This window comes from Biomphalaria glabrata, chromosome 13, assembly GCF_947242115.1.
Source record: "Biomphalaria glabrata chromosome 13, xgBioGlab47.1, whole genome shotgun sequence".
In the NCBI taxonomy this organism is placed as follows: domain Eukaryota; kingdom Metazoa; phylum Mollusca; class Gastropoda; family Planorbidae; genus Biomphalaria; species Biomphalaria glabrata.
This window is the reverse complement of record NC_074723.1, coordinates 8,399,670-8,421,508: the sequence shown is the minus strand read 5'-3', so window position 1 is coordinate 8,421,508 and position 21,839 is coordinate 8,399,670. Positions and strand designations below refer to the sequence as shown.

Below are 21,839 nucleotides of genomic sequence, written 5' to 3'. Positions count from 1 at the left end.
TACATGTTACTGTAATCATTATTTCTCTATATTAAATTTTGTTAATGGTCCATATTTATCCTACATTTTTTTGTCCTATTTATCTTTATTGGCCCTCTACAAAAAAAAATAAAAGCACTTTAGGGTCATTTTTAAATTGACTCTTGATGTTTAGGAATCAGAGAAATAGTCTCCTAGTTATGAATTTTTCTCCTTAGATCTGATATAGAAAATAATTCCTAAATATTTTTATTTAGATTCATCTTAAAACCATTAGACTCTTTTTTAGAAATTTTACATTTGTTTAGATGTGTTGTTTTTTGTTTCTTTTAACTATCAATCAGTTTTAAGTTAAGAAGATGCTCCTTCCATCATTGCCGAACATCACTTTTGAACATTTGTAATCACTGAAACTTCATCATGCTAATACTAATGTGAAATAGAAGTATTCTAGAAAAAAAATTATGGGATGTTATTGTTAAGCACATTTTGAATAATGAAAAATACCACTGTGAATGTATATTTCGATGAATAGATAAATTCTGATACATAGATCTCCAAATTAAAAAAATATTACTCAGATGTGCAATAGGTTATTTGTTTTGGTCCATGGTGGGGGGTGGGGAAAAGTTACATGAATATGTTCTACTTGCTAGTCTCCCCTAATCCTTTTAGGAAAACTCATTAAAGCACATTCATTTTGGATTTTATGAACAGGTCTCCCATTTCTTATTTTATATTACAATTTAATATGATTTCACTGAGGGTGTGAAAGTTGTTTCCCTTACATTTTATTGTGTGTTGTGCACCTTGTATTCTTGAAGAAAAAAAACATTAGTGTATGTGCATCTATGACAAAAATAAGATTTATTTTTTTTTGTGTACATTTTTGGTTACATTTTGTAAAGTTTTTTTTCTTGCAAGCAATTGAAATGATTCTATGGGATTATTATTGTTGTCACTTTTACTAACATGAACGAATGAATTTTTAGTTAGCATACAATGGGTAAAATATAAAAATTACACATTCAAATAACACATGGACATACCACTCTTCTTCTTTGTGAGTAGAAAAAACCAACTCCAATTAACTTTGTAACTTTTACCCTAAAGTTGCCCCAAACTGTTGCTTTTAATTGGTGAAAAATAATGATTGGTTAAACATTGTCTCTTTAGCCCTATTTTGTTTTGATATTAGATGAGATATGGGGATGCTTTTATGAAGGAAATAATTGTTTGTCTATCAGATTGTCAAGCTCTTGGTACAGATCATACTGTAGATTGAACTGAACGAACATTTCTTCAGCTCTAAAAGAGCACGTATCTGTTTATTTGTCAGGGAAATTTAAAACAGTGGGTCATTAAACTGACCATTTCAAACTTCATGTCAGGTATTGACTACAAAAGTTGGTGGACAGAAAATCATCTACTAGACAATTTCTTGTCCTTTTTGCTTCAACCAGCCAGCTTTTTGGTTGTTGAACTGAAAGCTTTTGTTTGCAGTCTGTAGCAAGGGAACAAAAAATTGGACAACTTAAACTTGAAACGAATTCTTAACATTTTTGTACCACAGTCTAAATAGTTAGGAATCATTTCAAAGTCTTGTACTATTTCTCTGCTGTACTACATAGTCTGGGTGTTAGGTTTTAAACTATTTGGTACAAGTTTTACTTTGTTGAAATTGTGTGTTTATACTGATACTGTAGAGTGTGTGAAACTTAATGTGTGAACTTTGCTGTTACTGCCATGGATCTTGTTTGACTTGAATGAAGTGTGAAATGTGAACTGACATAGCAGGCAATAATTTAGACAGATTGCAAGGGAAAGTTCATTGGAATTCTTATAAGGTTTATTAATCCCACACACATTTAGTATAAGCTTGATGGAGGAAAGGCAGTTTAGAATCTGCCACTTGTTTCTCATTATGTAATCTTTAGTCCAGACATTGAGGTTTGTAATGCCCAGTGTAGAGGTGAAGAGTTTCTAGTAAATCAAAAAAGTTTTGTGTTTTCTAAACAATGTATCTGGTGTAGAGACTAGTTCAGAATGTATTCATTATAAAGAAAAAATGTTTGAACAAACGAAAATGTTCTATTCTGTGAGAAGACCAAAGGAACATTTTATAGTTTGCTAACACTTGATGTACAGTACACAATAGTTTTTTCAGCATTCTCCTAATTCTGATGTTTCAAATGTTCTATTCATCTCCCTTGTATCGTCAGTAGTTTGATAGGTTTGTTAATCTTAGTGAGCCCAGCTTTTCCTCCTAATCCTTTGTAACTAGTGTGCAAAATAGTGCACCCAGAAATTCTTGTCACAAGTCCTGCACTTTATTTGTATTGAACTTTGGAGGGCTTTGTGCTGAAGGATAAAGGTTGCTGGACAGGGATGTGCCACTGACAAGGTGTGCTACTTAGGCACTTCCTTTATCCCTGTCTGATGCAAAGATCAGGGGCACTAATGAAAGAGTGTAAAGGAATGAATGTCTTCTACTTCTCCCAGTGATATTACTTCAGGCTTCCATTTGTTCAGTGAAGAAAATGAAAACTTTTTAAAAAAAAAAATGACAAGTTGTGTTCATCTGTGATTGACTTTAATAGTCACATGATTCCAGCCTTTCTTTCCTAGAACGACTGATCAGTTTATCTCCCAATCTAAACTTAGTTCAACAGTGGCGGTGGAATTCTTGAGAAGTGAGTGGTTTTGTGTGGTAACTTGACATAACTATAAATAGAATAGTTCCATCTAAAGAATACCCCAAAAGTTAGTACTGATGTGTCTCTCTGTATTGTATCAAAAGGGCACTAAAAGATACCTAAACTTACTACTGTGAATCAAGTTTAGTTTAGGATAGAGGCTCATCAATTGTTTCATTAGGCTTGGTGTTGTTTAGTCTAGTGTTGGGTTAGTTTTGACTCCAGTGTGCTTTCACTGTCCAACTTTGGCCTGCCTTTTATTCCACATGTTTAACTTGTTCAATCAATTTCTTGCTTTGCTTTTGGTGTTTTTTTCTTCATTTGATTATAAGTCTATGTATATTCGTAACTTCAATTCAAAGCTAAATGGTGTTATTCATTACATATTTATTTTGACCCAACACTTTTCCAACCAAGTTTTTCTTATTGAACTAAGTCACATTCCTAGGAACTAGCACCCTTCAGTTTGTAAGTATCATTGAAACTAAATATCATGGATGTTGAATAGCTTTAAGAGATCCTTCTTAACCTTTGGTCAACTTTCACATCATTTAATTCATTCATTTCATAGTACACCATCACAATTTTTAGAGGGATACTTTCAGGACTCTGAAAAACATATCTACTTACTGGCCCTTATGTCTGATTAGTTGAAGCTGCTGGTCTTAATTGGGTTTGTAAGTAGATGTTGCTTGAAATTTCTTAGCACTTTCAGTCAAAAGTAGCCTAAAGAAGTCGATTTCAGGCAACTGAATAGCATGTTATTATATCAGCATTATCTAACTTTTTGCCTTGAAATTCCCTTGAAAGTTTTCTATGCTCACAAAGTAATTCTTTTATAATCAATCACAGTAGAGAAGAAATCCAGCTGTGCATTAGTTTGCAGAGCATTCAATAAAATGGCTTCATATTTTGATTATTTCATTATTTTTTTTGTCAAGTTATTTCATTGCAATTGTAATTTTTTTAAATGTATTTTTCAGCTTATTGTTAATTAGTTGTTCCTGCAAATTAAACTGGTTAGTAACAGTTAGTTAATTGGTATAGGTTATTTGTTACATTGCGAGGACAAAATTAGTTCTTTTGTTTGTGAATTAGTTTGTATACCTAGTCTGTACACATGTTTATATCTTCTCCTTGCCACTGAAACAAATCTCTTGAACACTTGATTTCTTGAACAGATTTTGTTCTTATTGAAGTTCCTTTCTTTTTTTTATTTTCCTGCATGCATTTTAAATCCTATATCTAATGTTTATTATACAGTAAGCACTATTTCTGGGTTTTTGGTATGTTGCTTTTCTAAAATTTTTGAACTGTAAAAACTGAAATTCATTTATTTAATAGTTATTATATTTATTTCTAAATCAAAACAGATTATTTATTTCATTTGTTGGTCAAAAGTAAGTAACTGTATAATGAATCAATTATAATCAGCTTTTAAAAAAAAAAAATTAAATTAATTCATATGGCATAAAGTTTGAAATACTTGTTTATGTAAAATAGTTGTATTTGAATTATTGTTTAAGCCTGAGACTGTGGTAGTGAAATTCAAAAGGTTACACAAATTTTGCTTCAGGCTATCCTTGTATTTTATGCTAAAACAAAATTTTGTTAGCATTTGTATAAAAGAAAGCTATGTATCACAATTTCTAGAGTTGTCATTCTTAAGTTTTGTGTTAGTTTATTATTAGACCTAGAGTTTGCTGGGACAAGTAATATGTTTTTCTGGTGTTATTGCAAATGCTGACAGTTAATGGAGCTGCCTAGTTGTGTAGAATGTGCTCTGGACTTTTATCTCCATGGGCTCAGGCTAGAGCCCTGCCAGTTGCTATCCCCTGACATACTGGAAGAGATTTGAAGGATCAAATGAGTGGTTAAATTTATACCACTAATAATTTTTTTCCCCTAATTACTAACTCTGTAAAAAGCTAGAAAACAAAGAGATTTTATGAGCATCTACAGAACCATTAGCCTTCTTACTTAACTGGGCAAACAATTAAATGGATGTGCAAATTTGGATGTCCAGTTGATGTGTCCTTCTGCAACATTTCCAATGTAAACTATTGTGCCAAAAAAAAAAACTGTCGTATAAAAAAATAAGCCTGATAACTTAGGATGCCAGTGACCTATGAAGGACAATCACTGATTCAATGTGTTCCTCAAAAGTTACTAAGAATTTGGATGTCATTTACTTGAAAGATTTAAATCTATTACAACACTATGACTTTTTTTAAAAGTGAAATGAGTTTATGGGAAGTTTTGTTTTGAACTGTGCTGGAATTGAACATCTCAACTTAAAACCCAAATCTACAAAAATTGAAAGAAATAACCTTTGACCACCTGGAAGGCAGCATGCAAGCCTACTTGATCTAAAGCAAAACCTTATGGTGCTGGGTGGACCAGAAAAGATAAAAAAAACTTAAATCTTCAGTTTAGCAATGTCAATCTAGCAACACAACCAGCATATATATATTATCATTTATAATAATAACATTTACTAACTAAAGAGGTTGACATTTAGCAGATAAATTAAAAGATTGTTGAAAGATTCAACTAATTAATTTTTTTTAGGATGTGTCCAAGTTCATTTAATCAGTTTCTATGCACAGAAGAAATGAAAATAATGTTCAATTAATTAAATTATTTACTTAGAACTTTAGAGCACTTGCTAGGTCTCATTTTTTTCTTCTTTTTATTCATTAAAATATTTTTTTAATGTTTAAAAGTATTTTAATACCGGTACTGAAGATGAAAAAAAAGTTTATTTTAAGAAAGTGTACATTCTGTCATAAATAACGAAACAAGTAATTGTCATGATAAAACAAAACAAAAATGAAACAATAATGTTTGTTCTTTAAAGAAAAATTCTTTTCATAAAAAAAAATGTACAGTAATAGTTGTATGCACAAAAATCAGCAAGGATGTTTTCTCATAACATTAGCCAGGAATGTTGAACAAACCTATTCCTTTTATTAAAATCTATCTTTCATTTCTCCTCAAAATGATATTTCAGTTAGAACTGAAGTCTTCTAAGAAAGTTACCAGTAAAAATAAACAGATACTATTCTAAAGAGGAAGAAAGAAATGAAGACATTGAAAACTTTCTAATAGATTGTACAGTAATGATACAACTGTTGATTGGAGATTCAGTGTCTTGGAAATAGATGAAGATAATGAAAAAGAACTGAAAGAAAGATGGACTATAAAAGGGAGAAAATATTTCCCATCAATTTCTCAAAATTGCCATTCTTTAGAAAGAATCATTAAATAAAATTTCTTAAGATTGATAAACATCTACATAAAAAAAAAAAAAAAAAAAAAAACATTGGTTCTAAATCACTGTACAAAAACTTTAAACTCCTAGTAAGTCAACACAAATTCTTGTCACAAAAGCTGAACTCACAATGTGAGACCTACATTCAATAGTGAGTCAAACATGGTGAGAAAAGTGAATGCTCATAACATTTGTCTAGAGATGTTTTGATTTTCATAAACAATTTGTGTCCTTGAACTTTTGTGTTTTCCTCTTGTTATTATGCTTGGTAGGTTGATGAAGATACATTGCCTCCCCTGCCTGTCCAGTTGGTGTGAATGTACTGGCCTGGACTGTCGTTGCGTTCATAAGTGTGGGCACCAAAGTAATCTCTCTGAGCCTGTGTGGAGAAAAAATGAAAAAAAAATGTGTACTGCTTCCAAGAAAAATAGTTTTCTTTTTAAAACGGTAGATTAGTCTTGTTACAGAATTAGTTAATATAATCAGTCCTGATGGACTCCTGGTATAATGTCACCATCAGTTTTTTAAATGCTAGTTTTATTAAATAAGTAAAACTTCCAAGACAAAACATTCATAAATGGATGAACTAAAATTCCATAAACACTGTCGAAATAATGAAATCAAATATCACTTTACCCACTAAAATAAGAGTTTGAAATAGTGAAAGGCTAATACAGACTAAATTTAAAGTAAAAGAAAAAGGTCAAAGTTCACTACCTGAATAAGATTGGCGGGTAAATTTTGACTTCTATAGCCATCAAAGAAAGCTAATGCTGTGCTAAAGGCTGGTGTTGGAATGCCTAGCAGTACAGCAGTTGAAACAACACGCCTCCAGGAATCCTGAATGATTTATTAAAATAGCTTCATTAAAATATTGAAATAAAACCATTATAATTCCTTAATATGAGTTTGTTTAATTGTTTGCTATATAGTTCTTAGTAGTTAAACAAAATTATGAACATACTGTCTAATGCAATGTGCCACTATATTTAAAAATGTATGGGTTTATGTCTCTGATGCAAAGACACAGAAACTAGGCTAAAATAAAACTTATAAAATGTTGATTGTAAATAACTTACTAAAAAAGAATCACAATGAAATGAATAAACTCAAAAGATATTGATGTTATATAACAGGACAGAAGATTATTTTGATTACATTATGCTCAGAGAAAACAAAATGCATACAAAAAACATCAATTTGACAGCTTACCATCTTGTAAACTCACCTGACATTTCTGGATTTCATTCTTGAAAAAATCATCTATTAAAAGATTGCTTAATTGTGGGTTTTTATCATAAGCTTGTTTGATGTTTCCAAGAAAAACACTGTAAAAAAAACAAAAAAAAACCGAATTAAGTAAATTAAACTCAAAATTTAAATTTGGTCAATTTATTTTCTTGTTAAAGCCTCAATAATTCAATAAGGCAATAAACGTTGGCTTATAAAGAAAAACAAAAAGCTAGATAAAAATAAAAAGAAACCTTCTAATAATGCACCCGCCTCTCCACATCAAAGCAATAGAACCAAAATTTAATTTCCAGCCTAATTCTTTAGCTGTTTCTCTCATCAGCATGAAGCCTTGTGCATAGGAAACAATTTTAGATGCATACAAAGCCTGAAAAAAGAATCACACTGGTGACAAAAGGTAGCTTTATCTATTAATAAATAAATTAACTTAAAATTGAATTTATAAAATAGTGCTAAGAATTTTTCACCTGCATAATCTATTAGAACCCATTACTGCACATGATTTCCCCTTTCAAATATTAGATTTAATTTCTAAACAATCAGCATCATATAGGCCTATGATAAAAATTTGTCCCCTTATAGAACCTACAATAAATTTGTTTGAGATAACCACTTGAGCAAAGATGATAATTTGAAAATAAATTCTTGATTGGCTAATTAGCTTTCTCAATGACTTGTCTACATCTCAGCTTACCATTGCTTTAATCTATTATACATTTATACTAAGCAGCTTAAGTAAACTAAAAACAACAACTACAAATAACAGAATAAAAAGAGTTGGAAATGGAACAATTATGGCCAAATGAATGAAGTTAACATTGCATTGGAAGCTTCAATATTTTCAGACTGAACAGTACAAAGAATGGTAATAATAAATATCTTGGATTCTGAAGTTTAGGATGAGCAGTGTTTCACTTATGATAGTGATACAAATGTATTGTTGTGATATCAAGCTAATGATAAATAAAATTGCCTCTCTAGAAAAATACTGCCAGAAATGCTGCTGTAAATGGGTTAAGAAATAAACAAAAAATACTAACACTACAAAAAAAAATCTTACATTTTTTTATATCATTTAATAAAAACAACATACATTTTTGATATCGTTGACAAAGGCCTTCACATCACCTTTGTATTTTGTTTCACTTGGCCCTGAAATTTGTTTGCTTGCAGCCACACGTTCTTCTTTTAACGATGAAAGACAGCGTGAGAAGACAGCTTCACCTACACAGAACAAAAAAAAAATCTTCATCCATTCACTAATCATTTATTTAGATATTTGAAATTCTACTTAGCTACATTGAAATGAGTATAAACATTATTTTCCTATATTTTATATTAGTGGAAGAGTGGTCAAGAGGCTAATACGCTTGAACTTGGCTTGGCAACTTATGAAGGGGGCTCGAGGTTCGACACCCGAATAGAGCAGAGTTGTGTTTACTGAGCGCCTTAAGGCAGTACGGAAAACCTTTTCCCAGATACCCCTCCACCCACGGGTCCACAAATGAGATTGGGCCTCGCGCTCTAAGTATGCTATAAGCATAAAAGTAGCGCTATATAAAACCTGGAGGCGCGGTGGCTGAGCGGTAAAGATCTTGACTTCCGAACCGGAGTCTGGGGTTCGAATCCTGGTGAAGATTGGGATTTTTTTATTTCGGGATCTTCAGGCACCTCTGAGTCTACCCAGCTCTAATGGGTACCTGACATTAGTTGGATAAAAGTAAAGGCGGTTGGTCATTGTGCTGGCCACATGACACCCTCGTTAACCGTAGGCCACAGAATCAGATGACCTTTACATCATCTGCCCTATAGACCACAAGGTCTGAAGGGGAACTTTACTTTTTTTTTACTTTTATATAAAACCTAAAATTATTATTATTATTATTATATATACACTAGCAATCAATAAATTTCATATTAGACAATTGAAATACTGTTGATATATTGTTGAATTTAATAAAATGCCATTTATATTTATACAAACATTATATCTCATTCCTAAAATATATGTATGTCAAGTTTTAGATTTATCAGCTACAATGTAAAAAGTGGCTCATATTTATCACATGAAACAAAGCCTTACCGATAAGAGTGACTGGGACTCCATACTCTAATGAAGCAATAGCTGTCCACTTTCCAGTCCCTTTCTGGCCAGCAGAATCTCTGATTTTTTCTACCAATGGTTTGCCATCTGTGTCATTGTATTGCATAATATCACGTGTAATTTCTATAAGGAACGACTCAAGCTCCCCTTTGTTCCATTCATCAAAAACCTTTTTAAAAATTGTACAATTCAAAAGATTAAAGAGAACAAAAAATCATTAGTAAAGGTTTTAAAAAATACAAATCAGTGAGTTGAAAAACTTTTACAGCTATTGATAACATATATAAAATTTTTTTTTAACCATAAACCATTTTTTTTAATTCAATAATTGAAATACAGCATATATCAAAGACCTCTGCAATCAGTGCTTCCATCTCTCAGTTGGCAGGGTCAATGCTGAAGGCTTTCAGAGAAGCTTTGAGAGTGTCCCTGAAGCATTTTCTTTGTCCACCTGACAAAAGAAAAGCGTCAGAGAAAAAAAGCAAGGCCAATGGACTAGCTCCAGCTGGAATGACCTGCCCAGTGAGCAGCAGAACATTCTGGGCTCATATGATATATATATATATATATATATCACAGTGAAGGTGGTGATGATATATAATAATCAAAGAATGATGTTAAGGTAACTCAGTATCACCTTTAAAGCTTTTTTTTTTCATTAAACAATGGAGGAGAAAACAAATTAATGAAGGATTAACTCTTGGTTTATGTTTTATCATTTTCTCAAGTTTAAACAAGAAAACTAATATGTGACAGGCAACACTATTATTAGGAGTGTGATTAGTCAAAGAAGAAGAAAAAAAGAATCCTCTAATTAGCTGTCATTAAAAGGAATTGAGCTAGGAAGCATCTGATCGTCAATGTATAAATACAGAAAAAGCTTATTAACTTCAAAAATAACCGTAGGTTTTAAATAAATCAATAAGTCCTTACCTCAGCCATTTCTTTATGACTAAGTCCAAGGACACTTTTCATAAGATGATAAGCCTCACAAATCAACTGCATGTCTCCATACTCGATGCCATTGTGGACCATTTTTACAAAGTGACCAGCTCCCTCAGGTCCAACCTAAAAAATAATATTTAAGAATAAAATTAAAATAGATAAAGATTTTATTTCAAAATAAAAATATGTTAGTTTATGTCCTCCTTTAAATGTTGAAATAAAAAATTAAAGACTCAATATATGAATTTTTTAGAAAAGATACCAGCAACAGAGCTAGGCAGGCCTTAGAGTGGAACCCCCAGGGAACAAGACGCAGAGGAAGACCAAAAAGAACATGGCAACGCAGTGTACTTGAAGAAGCAGAGAAGACCGGGAAGAGCTGGGACACCATCAAAAAGCTAGCAAGAGACCGTGGAGAGTGGCGTGTTTTTGTCGAGGCCCTATGTTCCATGAGGAACTCAAAGGAGTGATGATGATATGAATTTTAATGTTGAGTCATTTAAAACACATTTTAAGATAAGGATTAACAGGAAGCTCAAATTTTTAAGACATTGATACTAATGGAGATTGATAGTATCAAAAGCCTGGCGTCAAGGAGGCCTCTGGCCTGGATTCAAGGAGGTTCCTGGCCTGCCTTTAACACATCTTTTCATTGAGATCTCGTCTGAACTTTTCATATGTCCAAACTATGAAGTTGTAGATCTGCTTCAACATCATGATCTGCCTTAGTGTTATCCCTGTCTTTGGGTTTTTGTCAGTACACTATTTTGGTCCCTCTATTCTCTTATATTGTTTTAAGATAGATAACCTGTATATTGTGATCTGTTCTTTTTTTTTCTATTTCTGTCACTATGGATGGGACTTCATATAATAGTATATCTCCTACTTAGAATGTGTCTTCCAAACTTTTCAGATATTTTTGTCAGTGTTGAGTCTCATTTGCATACATGACTACTGGTCTTGTGATAGATTTGTAGATAGTTTTTTTCTCTTCATATGTTCATTTAGGCACTCTGTATGGATTGGAAATAGTTACTTTTTGTTTCCTGGGGTTAAGTATTAGTACATGTAAGATGTTTAGCTGCCAGTAGAGTGAAAAGCTTGAAAACGCACACAAGCTGGAAAGTCTTGTTTAGTGTTGGTTTTCAAAGTAGCCAATATTAAGTACCAAGAGTGTATTTAAATTTTTCACTAAAATATTTTTTAATTTACTAGTCTTGTATAGATCTTATTAAATATGTGATAGTTTATTAGCATATATATCTATCTGAAGGACGTATTGAGGATAAGAGTTTGTGATTGCATGCTTTTTGTTTTTTAGAAAATGTCAGATATTAAAGTTAGTTTAAACCTCAAACATCCAACTTAAATCCATGCTCTCCTCAATGATTGCAGGTTTTTTTATATTCTATTTCTTAGTAGCTTGCATACTAAAAAGCTGTTTTTATGTTGTCGGTTTGTCCCATCTGAATTCACCATCACTTTTGTTGTGCTCAAAGTAATTGCCATTTATAGTCTTCTGAATTGTTTTAAAGTTAAGTATGCATATTTAGTGCAATACATATACATCATTCTTTAAAAGATCAGTTAGTATTTTGCACAACTTTTTCTCAAAACTGGCTGTGGAATTGAATATTCAATTTTACTATATTCTTCATTATGTTAAAACATGCTATAAATTGTCCTTGAAAAAATGTTTTGCTCTGTTCTAAAATTTAAAATACATATTATCTGCAAAGACATATAAATCATTTTTAAAACAAGAAAAAAAAACAAAAAACATTTATGTTATGTGGTTATATGCAGTCCTAACTTACATAGATTTGTATAAATATAATTTATTTCATTAAATTTATGTTAATATTCTGATTGCTTTTATGGTATACAGACAAAACATTATTTTCAACTACTGTGGCATTTTACATCTCGAGTGACAATCTTTTTTCCCTTTGCAACTTCTTGTGTGACTAAAAAGGCCAACCCTTGATACACAGCTGCAGTCACAAGTTGGGCATCTGTAATCACCAGGCATTGTTGCACTTTCACCCTTCTTTCTACTACTGCTGTCTAAGATATCTGCAATTCAGACCCTTCCTTTATGCTCGCTCTCCAAGTGGATCTACCCATTGTCACTTTTTCCCAGCTGTTAGTGTTGATTTTCAAGAGCTTTGATGTTGCATTTGCATATATCAGTATACCTTAAAAAAGGACAGCCAGCGGCTCTATCCTGCCTTCTGTTAGCTCACCATACAGAATGTCTTGTGGAAGTCGATCTTGTATCATTCTATGAACGTGACCAAGCCAGCCAAGTCAACAGAATGGATGCTCTGGCATCCTGCTCTTTGTAGAACTTCCTTATTAGTTATTATATCTTGCCACCTTATTTTAAAGATCCGGCTAAGGCATCGGAGGTGGGAGATATTTAGCTTTTTTTCCTGCCATGAGTGGGTTGAACGTTTCACTTCTGTATAGCACCACAAAGGTCTGGTAGACTAAGGCTTTGGTATTGTTAGTCAGCAAGGTATTGTCCCATACAAAGTATTAATGGAAAGTCATTTAAATAGTCAATGTAAAATGACTAAATGAGTTTATTTTTCATAAATTATATAAAATACAATTTAAAAATGAGAGTGAGACCTACCCAATCACAGCATGGTTCTTTGTCAGCCTTGGCTGAAATAGCTTGAAAGATTTCTTTAACTGCAGGCCAAGCTTCTTCAGCTCCACCTGGCATGAGGGATGGACCATACCTGGCACCTTCCTCACCCCCACTAACTCCACTCCCAATAAAGTAAATACCTTTAGCTTTTAGGGCCTGACATCTGCGCTGTTGTGACATTAAAGAAATACAATATTTTACCCTTTTTAAAAATGTATTTCAATTAAAATATCTACACAAAAAGCTATCAATCATCTTTATGGTAATTAAAGTTTGGTTAAATTTAACAATGATATAAGAAATATTACAATAGAGTCTCTGTACTCTGAGTTTCCACCATCAATAATGATGTCACCCTTCTCAAGTAAAGGAACCTAAAAAAAAAAAAAAAAAAAAAAAAAAAAGGCAAATAAGGAATATATGTCATTTATCACAAAACATAAAGACACATTTTATTTAATGAAAATGTGATAGACAGGCAGGAAAAATTAAGCTATGATATTGATATAAGTACTAACATTTTTAGCAAGCATTATTAAACAGTAGAATGAAGTAATAAACTATAGAATGATTTAATTATATAGTAATTAGTGAATGATCGCTTTGGAAATACTAATTACATCCAGTAAGGCATAAATGTATGTACTTATACAATGTTTTAATAGGTTTTGCATTTGGTTTCAAGTTCAAGAATTTTTAAGGTCGGAATAGGCACTTATGTTTTCATTTCTGTGAGTTGTTAACTGATTTGGATATTATAGTTTCATTTCACCATTTTTAGCCCCCCACCTCACAGAAAAAAATTGTAATAAAAAGTAAATAAGTGTACGACATTCATCTGTCATGTTGATATCTCAAAATCTTAAGTATTAATGAAAATAGTATTTGAAGGTGCAACAAATACTCATGGTGCTTTGAAAGTGTGAACTAATTTAGTGTTATTTCTTATCTTATCGAGTACAGTATTCAATTGAATACAATTGAAATTTTACCTTTTTGTTTTCAATTCTTTAAAAACTGCAACTTTTTAGTTACAATAAGCTAAAAATTATGGATCAAAGTTAAAATATGTTAATAATTTCAAGAATGCTTTAGTGCATTTCATTTTAATGTGACTTTTATCTCTTAAATATTATACTATTAGTCTTCTAATGCACTGAGAAATATCTAGGTCATGGGCACACAGTAGAGACAAGAGTGTACTGAAGAGTCTCAAGTGCAGAAAATGTGTACACACTATTCCAGGTCAAAGTTTACTTACCAGACTATCTATGAAACTGTCAACAGCAGAACCAGCCTTGACTAGGAGCATAACTCTTCTGGGCTTTTTCAGTTTACTAACCATATCTTCCATTGAAGCAGCTCCAATCACATTAGTGTTTTTTGCTTCATTGTTGAGGAACTCTGTTACTTTTGAGACTGTTCTGTTAAAAGCAACTACCTAAAATTTAAGCCCAAAGTATATAGAGATATATAAATCTAGTTTAACATGAAAAACATTTCAGGCAATCTAAAAGCCAGGATGAGTAATGATCATTCATAGTGAAAAGTCTAAGACCATTAAGAGCTTTACTTACGGTGAACCCATGATCATTCATGTTAAGGATTAAGTTTTGTCCCATCACAGCTAATCCAATGAGGGCGATATCTCCTCTGAGAAGAAAAACAGTTCAAAAAGTTTTTAGTTTTTTTTACCATACTCATTTTTTTTTTTGAAACCATGGCTTAATAACATGAACATCTTATCTTTTATAATACAGACGTTACTTCAAAATAGAAGATAATTACGTCCTACGCGTCATGCATTTAGTCATGCATATTAACCAATGACTTAAATTCTGCCAAGTCACTGGTTTTCCTGGCTAGCTCAGGCAACCCATTCCATGCTCTAATAGCACTAGGGAAGAAGGAGTATTTGTACAAATTTGTCCTAGCATATGGGACGAGGAATGTGCCTTTATCTTTGTGTCTTTCAGAGTATTTTATTAAATTTTGTTTTTGTATTTGAAGATTATGGTTCAGTGTTTTATGTATTATTGCTACTTTACTTTTGAGCCTTCTGTCCTGAAGGCTTTCTAAATTTAGTGATTTTACTAAAGGTGTTACTCTAGTCAAATGTGAATATTCGTTTGTTATGAATCGCACTGCTCTATTTTGTGTCTGTTCTAGTTTCTTAATGTTTTCTTGAGTTGAGGGGTCCCAAACAGAGGATGCATATTCTATTATTGGCCTAACCAAGGTTAAATAACATTTTAGTTTTATGTTCTTATTTGATTTATAGAAATTTCTTTTAATAAATCCTAATGCTTTGTTTGATTTTTTGTAGTTTCGTCAATATGTGGATTCCATGACAGTTTTTCATTTATTATAACACCTAGGTATTTTGCGTTTTTAGTCTGTGTTACTGGTTTGCCATGAATAAGATAAGTGGAATTAATTTGTTTTAGTTTTTTTGTTACTCTTAACAACTGACATTTTTCTGGGTGGAAAGACATGCTCCAATTTGATTCCCATTTCTGTAATTCATCTAATTCTCTTTGTTAAAATAATGCAGATTGTTCAAATCAAACTGTGAAATGGATGATATGTTTTAAGGTATTATAAACAGTTAATCCTTGTTTCTATATTACACAAGATTATTTTTTGAAGTTGAAATTTTTGTTCAAGCTTGTAAAGCTAATTTTTTTTTACAAATTATCACACAAGATAAAATCATAGAACAGTAATTTGGATTTTATGATGGTGTGAAATGTGACAATTTTAGTTTTTTCCATTAATGTATATAATGTTATTATAATGATCATGGAAAACTATTTGTACATCAATAAAACAGATGTATGTAATATTTGAAACATTTGGAACAGTAAATCTGAAACTTTCTTTTGCCCCTTGTCAGGGTTAACAGTTTCCCTAAATCTAATAACTGAGCCACACATGAAAGCCAGGAATTGAAAAAAGGTGAGCAACTGCTGCCTAAACCAGTAATCTTCAGGTAGGAGAGGCTAGGCTGACCTTGGAGAAAAAAACTCCCTTGCAGAACATGTGGTGCTAATAATCCTAAACTGTATGGGCACCTGCTATTTCTTAGGACACATCAGTTTCGAGGAGAGAACTGTTGTGTGGGTGACATCATTCTGACCATAGCTATTACCCATAGTTGCTTCCATTAAATATAGTACTAAATATTAGGGTTGCACAGGAAATTAGTTCTGGCTTTAGACAAATATCCGGCCATTTTTCACTATCAGGCATATTATTTTAAATCTCTGGCTGGATATCACTGCAGAATAGTTGTCCGAATAGTCAAAAGTACACAGTAGTATCTACCTGTCTAGTAGTGCAAGTCTATCTTCAGTACAGTTTATAGATAAACTTATGACTACTAGATATTGACCTACAACGGTACAGATTCCCACTATAAACTAGCAGTCACTTTCAGTATCAATCCTGATACACACCAGGAAGAGAAGCAGTCAGGGGCCTTAAAAATACAAGCCTGATGACCAGTTGATGGTCAGAAATACATGAACACATACATCTACCAACTATACAACCCAGATTGCACTGCGAAAACCAGCTACCAATGTTGCAAGGCAGGCCCAAGCAAATCTGGAAGAGGTTAGCCATCAGTGAAGCTGAGGATACTGGAATGACATGGGAACAGATGAAGAAAGCTGCTCATAACCGAGTTCGGTGGAGAGGAATGGTTGCGGCGGTATGCTCCCCTGGGAGTTCACAGGATTAAGTCAAAGTAAGTCAAAAATAATAAGGTAAAAAAAAAATAATAGGAATATAGGTATGTTTTCAGAAGTTTTGCAAGATATTCAAAACATGAGCTGTAGGCATCTAGCTTCAGCTCAATATCATATTTTACAATCCTGCCATATTCGGCTCTGGATCTATATCAAAAAGTATTATCCGGTGGAACCCTACTAATTTGAAACTAAATTAAAGAAATGGGATGAGGCCCAAGAAGCTACTGAGCTAAAGGTTCTGGGTCTGAGTCCTGATGAAGGCTCAGATCAGAAGAAATTATGCATTCCCCCAGCGCTCTGAAATTGTTACCTGTTAGGGCATGATTAGTAATTAGCTATTTGTTTCGGAAATAGGGGAAGTTTTGTCTTAGTGACAATGACGTGACTAGTAAAACAAGGATAGGGTTTTAGAGACCGAACAAAATAGAAGTCGACGTAAAAAGAGATACTTTCAGGACAACGTAGAGATAAGTAGCACTTTATAAACATTAGCTGACATTTGATGGTTCCCTTCATTGCGATTAAACTTGTTGTTCGACATTCAGTACCAGTGTAGAATAACTTCTACAGCCTTTTGCCAGTGTTATTGAATTACATATTCCGTTGAGTATTACCTCAATTTGGTTTATTAAACATTAGATACTGAGGAAGCGCTTGACAACCCTGACATTTGTAGGAGAAAGAAAAGGCCACAAACGTGGCGACAACAAGAAAAGTTTGTAAGTTAAATTCATTTAACTTGACTTATCCTCCCAATACCTTAAAGGTGAGAAAACTTACTAACTATGAACATTTTGTGGTCATGGAAGTAAAGAAAAAAAGTTCCCCTTTCAGACCTTCTGGTCAATAGGGCAGATGATGTAAGTTCATCTGTTTCTTTGGCCTACGGTTAACAAAGGTGTCATGTGGCCAGCACAATAACCAACTGCCTTTAAAATACTTTTCCCCAACTAATGTCAGGTACCTATTAGAGCTGGATGGACTCAGAGGCGCCAGATGTACCCAAAATTAAAAATCCCAGTCTTCACCAGGATTCAAACCCAGGTTTGGAATCAAAGCACTTTACCACTCAGCCACCATGCCTCCGACATGGAAGTATTTAGAGGAAATGTTTATTTCCAGAGCAAAGACCACTGTTTGTGAGACCAACACAAAAAAGCTGTTATCTTCAGTCTTCACAAAAACTAAGTTAGTTGTAACTCACAAATTATATTTACATTGTCAAGTTATTATTATAGTTGCATTGAGGGGACTCAAGTAAATAAAAAAAAAAAAAAAAGATGGACTTATAGAAATGAAGGGAACTAAAAATAAACAGAAGTCTTTCTAAATGAGTAAGCTGAGCTTCAGGATGTGTTTCCAAGATTATACTAATGCAACAGTTGAAACAAGTGTTATAATAAATAGCATTACAGGATGTAATGACTCAGCAGGTTTAAGAATTCTTTATATCCTGAATGGTTGGTTTAACCTTTTTTTTTTATTTAATTTTTTTTTATGTATATGTATATAATATCAAGTTTTGCTAATTTAATTTTGGCATGTTCTTTTAATAACATTTTTGTGAACTTGTTTTTTTTTTCAGTATTATTGAGAGTACTGGAATTCTAATCACAATTAAATAGGGCTAACAATTAGAAAAAAAAAGTTAACTAGCTAACTTTCTTAACTTGAAATGTGCATCACTACAAAAAAACAATAACAACAACACAGCCATCATGTCTCTGTAATATAGTTTCTGATATAGCGTCATGTTTATATTTCATTGAATCGCTTGCAAAACAATGTAGAGGCAAATATAAATATATAAACTAAATAAAATGCAGCAGCTTATAATTTATAAAAATTCACCATCCCACAACAGAATTACACTAAAACACACTATATAAGCATATATTATGCAAAAAAAAAAAAAAAAAAAGTTGAGGATTTTTTAATGTCAAACAGGACATCAAGTTAACATTTAATCTTTTCTTTTGTAAATTAAGATCAAATTTTAAATTTTTTTTTTTAAAAATAAAACATCAATCCCTTATCCCAGAAATATTGTTAAAAAATTTTAATAGTGAAGCAGAATTACTATTTGTTTTTGTTAATAATTATTTGGCACTAAACATTTGGATAAACAAAAAAGACCAATGAACATTGGTCATGTTCCTAAAAGGAAACACACACAAAATAAGCAGATGAATATCTAGCAAACCATCCCTGAAACCAGTAATAACCAATAATTTTACAAGACTGAAAAGCAACAAAGGTAGCCATGTACTGGTATATCATAATCTTAAATTAGACTAAAATTGTAATCTTTAAGCTTTATAATCAGGATGTTACAGTATGTCTGTGTTAAAGTTAAAGCAGATATGGCTGCATGGTCGTGCAGTTTGCGCACTGGACTGTCATTCAGATGTATCGATGGTCCCGGGTTGAAACCCTGCCCGCTCCTATCCCCTGTCGTCCAGCAGGAGATTTGGACTAGGAAGTAAATTATCTTAAACTCAGAAGGAACATCCAAACCACGTAAAACATTTTACAAACAAACAAGTATATAAATAACTACTTGATTGTATTTCCTATATCTTGATCTAAATCTAGGTTATCTATAGAACATTAACCTAGACTTTACATTCAATCATGATCATTATATACTAAGAACAATAATAATAATTTAATTTATACGCTGTTAACAAACATAATGTAAGCTCAAGGCGCTGTGATAACATTACAAACATAAACACGATAGCTAATTGTACAAATTAATTTAAACATGTTTTGAACAGATAGGTCTTAATGTTCTTGAATGTAGTGAAGCATGCTGAGCCAATGGAGCGCAGTGTTCTCAGAGGGACATATGGAGTGATCAGTTCACTAAGGTACAAGGGCATTTCTTTATTGTAGATGCACTGATGACAAAGTGTGGCCACCTTGTAGTCAATTCTTGCTTTCATAGGAAGCTAATGGAGTGTGCGCAAGAGAGCAGTAGCAGAATCTCGTCTAGTTTTCCATAGGACTATTTGTTAAGCATTATTCTGAATTCACTGCAGTTTGGCAATATTGTCATCAGGTATACCTGCACACGATGTTGCGGTAGTTAAGCCAGGAGAGTATGAATGCTACAGCTAGCTTTTTTGTTGACGCTCTCATCAAATGTGGTTGTATCTGGCCTAATCAGCACAGAGCAGAGCTGACGTATGTGTGGGCCAAAAGATAGTGTTCAGTCAATGGAATAGATCTCTAAGATCTCTTATCTAAGAAAGAGTATCTAGCATGAATAGCTGGCTAGTCAAGCTATATGTGCACTGGACTTAGTTATAAGAGGAGATGACTCAACGAACACAGATGTATATTTACATGGGGACATCACAAATGCATAGAACAGCATCTGCTTTTAGCACAGCTCCTCGCTTCATACGACTTGGGCGGAACTCGTTCTTCTTCCTCTAATGTAACATCCTTCTCAGTCTAGTCTCTATTAGTGCACACCTTCTACACTATCTAGGATGGCGCCCCACAAGGGGTGGTGTGCATGGCAGGGTTATAACAATATGTAGTCATAGAAATCTATTATAGAACCTAGCTTGAATTCTATATCTACTACAGTATTATGGTACTAAATAGTAGATCAACTACTAGAGTACTAGATCTATATATATAGATTAAATTAAATTGAAATGCCTTCAAATGCTAATATGAGTCATTGTCATTGAAAATAAGATTCATATTCATAGATTAACTCTTTCACTCCTAACTGACGATACCAACGCTTCTTCTTCTTTCTCATTATTATGTTGGAGCGTTCAGATGACTAGACCAATATATGAGATGAACTGCGCAGTGGTTTCCAAATCAGGGAGCTCTCCATATAGTTTTCTTTCTATTGGGGTGTTTTGGGGCCAGTGTCTTATAAGGGCCTCTTGGTAAAGAGAGCAGTTTTGGAAGACGTGGTCAGCATTCTCTGGTGATACTCCACATGGGCAGATTTCACTGTATCCAATTTTGAGCTTCCGGTACATGTGTTGTCGCATTCTGTTGTGTCCGGTCCTGAGTCAAAAGATTAGACGTTGGTCTTGTCAGATAGTTTATAGTAAGCGTCATCTTTCTTGTGATTTGGATGAGAGCTCGTCCATTTCTCATTTATTTTATTTACAATTAATTTCTTCAATTCTTCTGGATAGAGGGCAGAGTTTATTTGTGAGTTAGTTCTCCCACTCTTGGCGAGTGTGTCAGCCTTCTCACTTCCTTCTTGTTGAATATGAGCTGGTATCCATTGAGTAACAGTTTTTTTGCTGAGTTTTGCAAGCTTTGGAGGGTTGTTTTCGCATCGGTTAGAAGGACAATCTGACTGTGTGGGGAACTTGGATGATTTGCTAGCATGGTAGCAGCTAGTGCTACCTTTTCTGCTCTGAGTGTCACTATGTGACTGTCCTAGAGCAGTAGAGCTCTCCAGTTGCAATGGATTTTTCTAGTTAGATATAGATCTAGATCTGAGTATATTACTTATATTTATTATACTAAATAATAAAAAATACTACAATCCCCTACAGCCTACGTAACATTATCTAAATTATAAATTATACTATTATTTATAGTAAATTCTAAGTCTAATGTTCTTAAAACAATTATAGATTAGAAACTATGAAAGGGAGAACTTACTTTTTTTCAGACATTTTAAAGTATTTTTTAAAATGTTTCTTGACTGCTTGTAGACTAGAGATCTAGACTCTAAAATAGAGATCCGCTTGTTCACACAACAGTGAGCAAGCAATTTTTTTACTTAGTGTTATCATAGACATCGGCCTATATAGGAGGTCAACAAGGGTCAACTAAGACCTATATAATTTTTTTTTTCATTTAAAAAAAAAAAAGCACTTAGCTATATTTTTCTAATTCAAACTGCAAAAAAATATTCTATCAACGTTACGTTACCAACATCTATATTTAGTCTAAAATCTAACAGAAATAGGTCTATATATAGCATATCTAAAATAAAATACTTTCTAGATTTCAACTAGGGTCAACTAGGCCTAAATCTAGATCTATCCTACACAGGGCCTTAGCTAGGGATTAGGGGGCCCGGGGGGGGGGGGGGGATGGACCTCTTTGGGGGCCCCTTGCATTTTGATATTCGACATCAAGACATGAGAAATATGTAAGCCTACATTTAAGTTGGTACAGC

The 21,839-nt window shown here is 33.0% G+C and overlaps 1 protein-coding gene across 1 annotated transcript; it reads right to left on the bottom strand.

Moving 5' to 3' along the window:
• Positions 1 to 5,418: 5,418 nt before the first annotated feature.
• On the bottom strand, positions 5,419 to 21,477 carry LOC106056049 (6-phosphogluconate dehydrogenase, decarboxylating-like). The gene is made up of 12 exons (XM_056007461.1): positions 21,317 to 21,477; positions 14,486 to 14,561; positions 14,170 to 14,349; positions 13,217 to 13,282; positions 12,891 to 13,076; positions 10,238 to 10,372; positions 9,284 to 9,473; positions 8,294 to 8,424; positions 7,434 to 7,567; positions 7,178 to 7,277; positions 6,667 to 6,789; positions 5,419 to 6,328 (listed from the first exon to the last, which is right to left on the bottom strand). Exons 1-12 carry the CDS (start codon positions 21,328 to 21,330, stop codon positions 6,209 to 6,211), a joined length of 1,455 nt encoding a protein of 484 aa, XP_055863436.1. The 5' UTR covers positions 21,331 to 21,477; the 3' UTR covers positions 5,419 to 6,208.
• Positions 21,478 to 21,839: the final 362 nt, after the last annotated feature.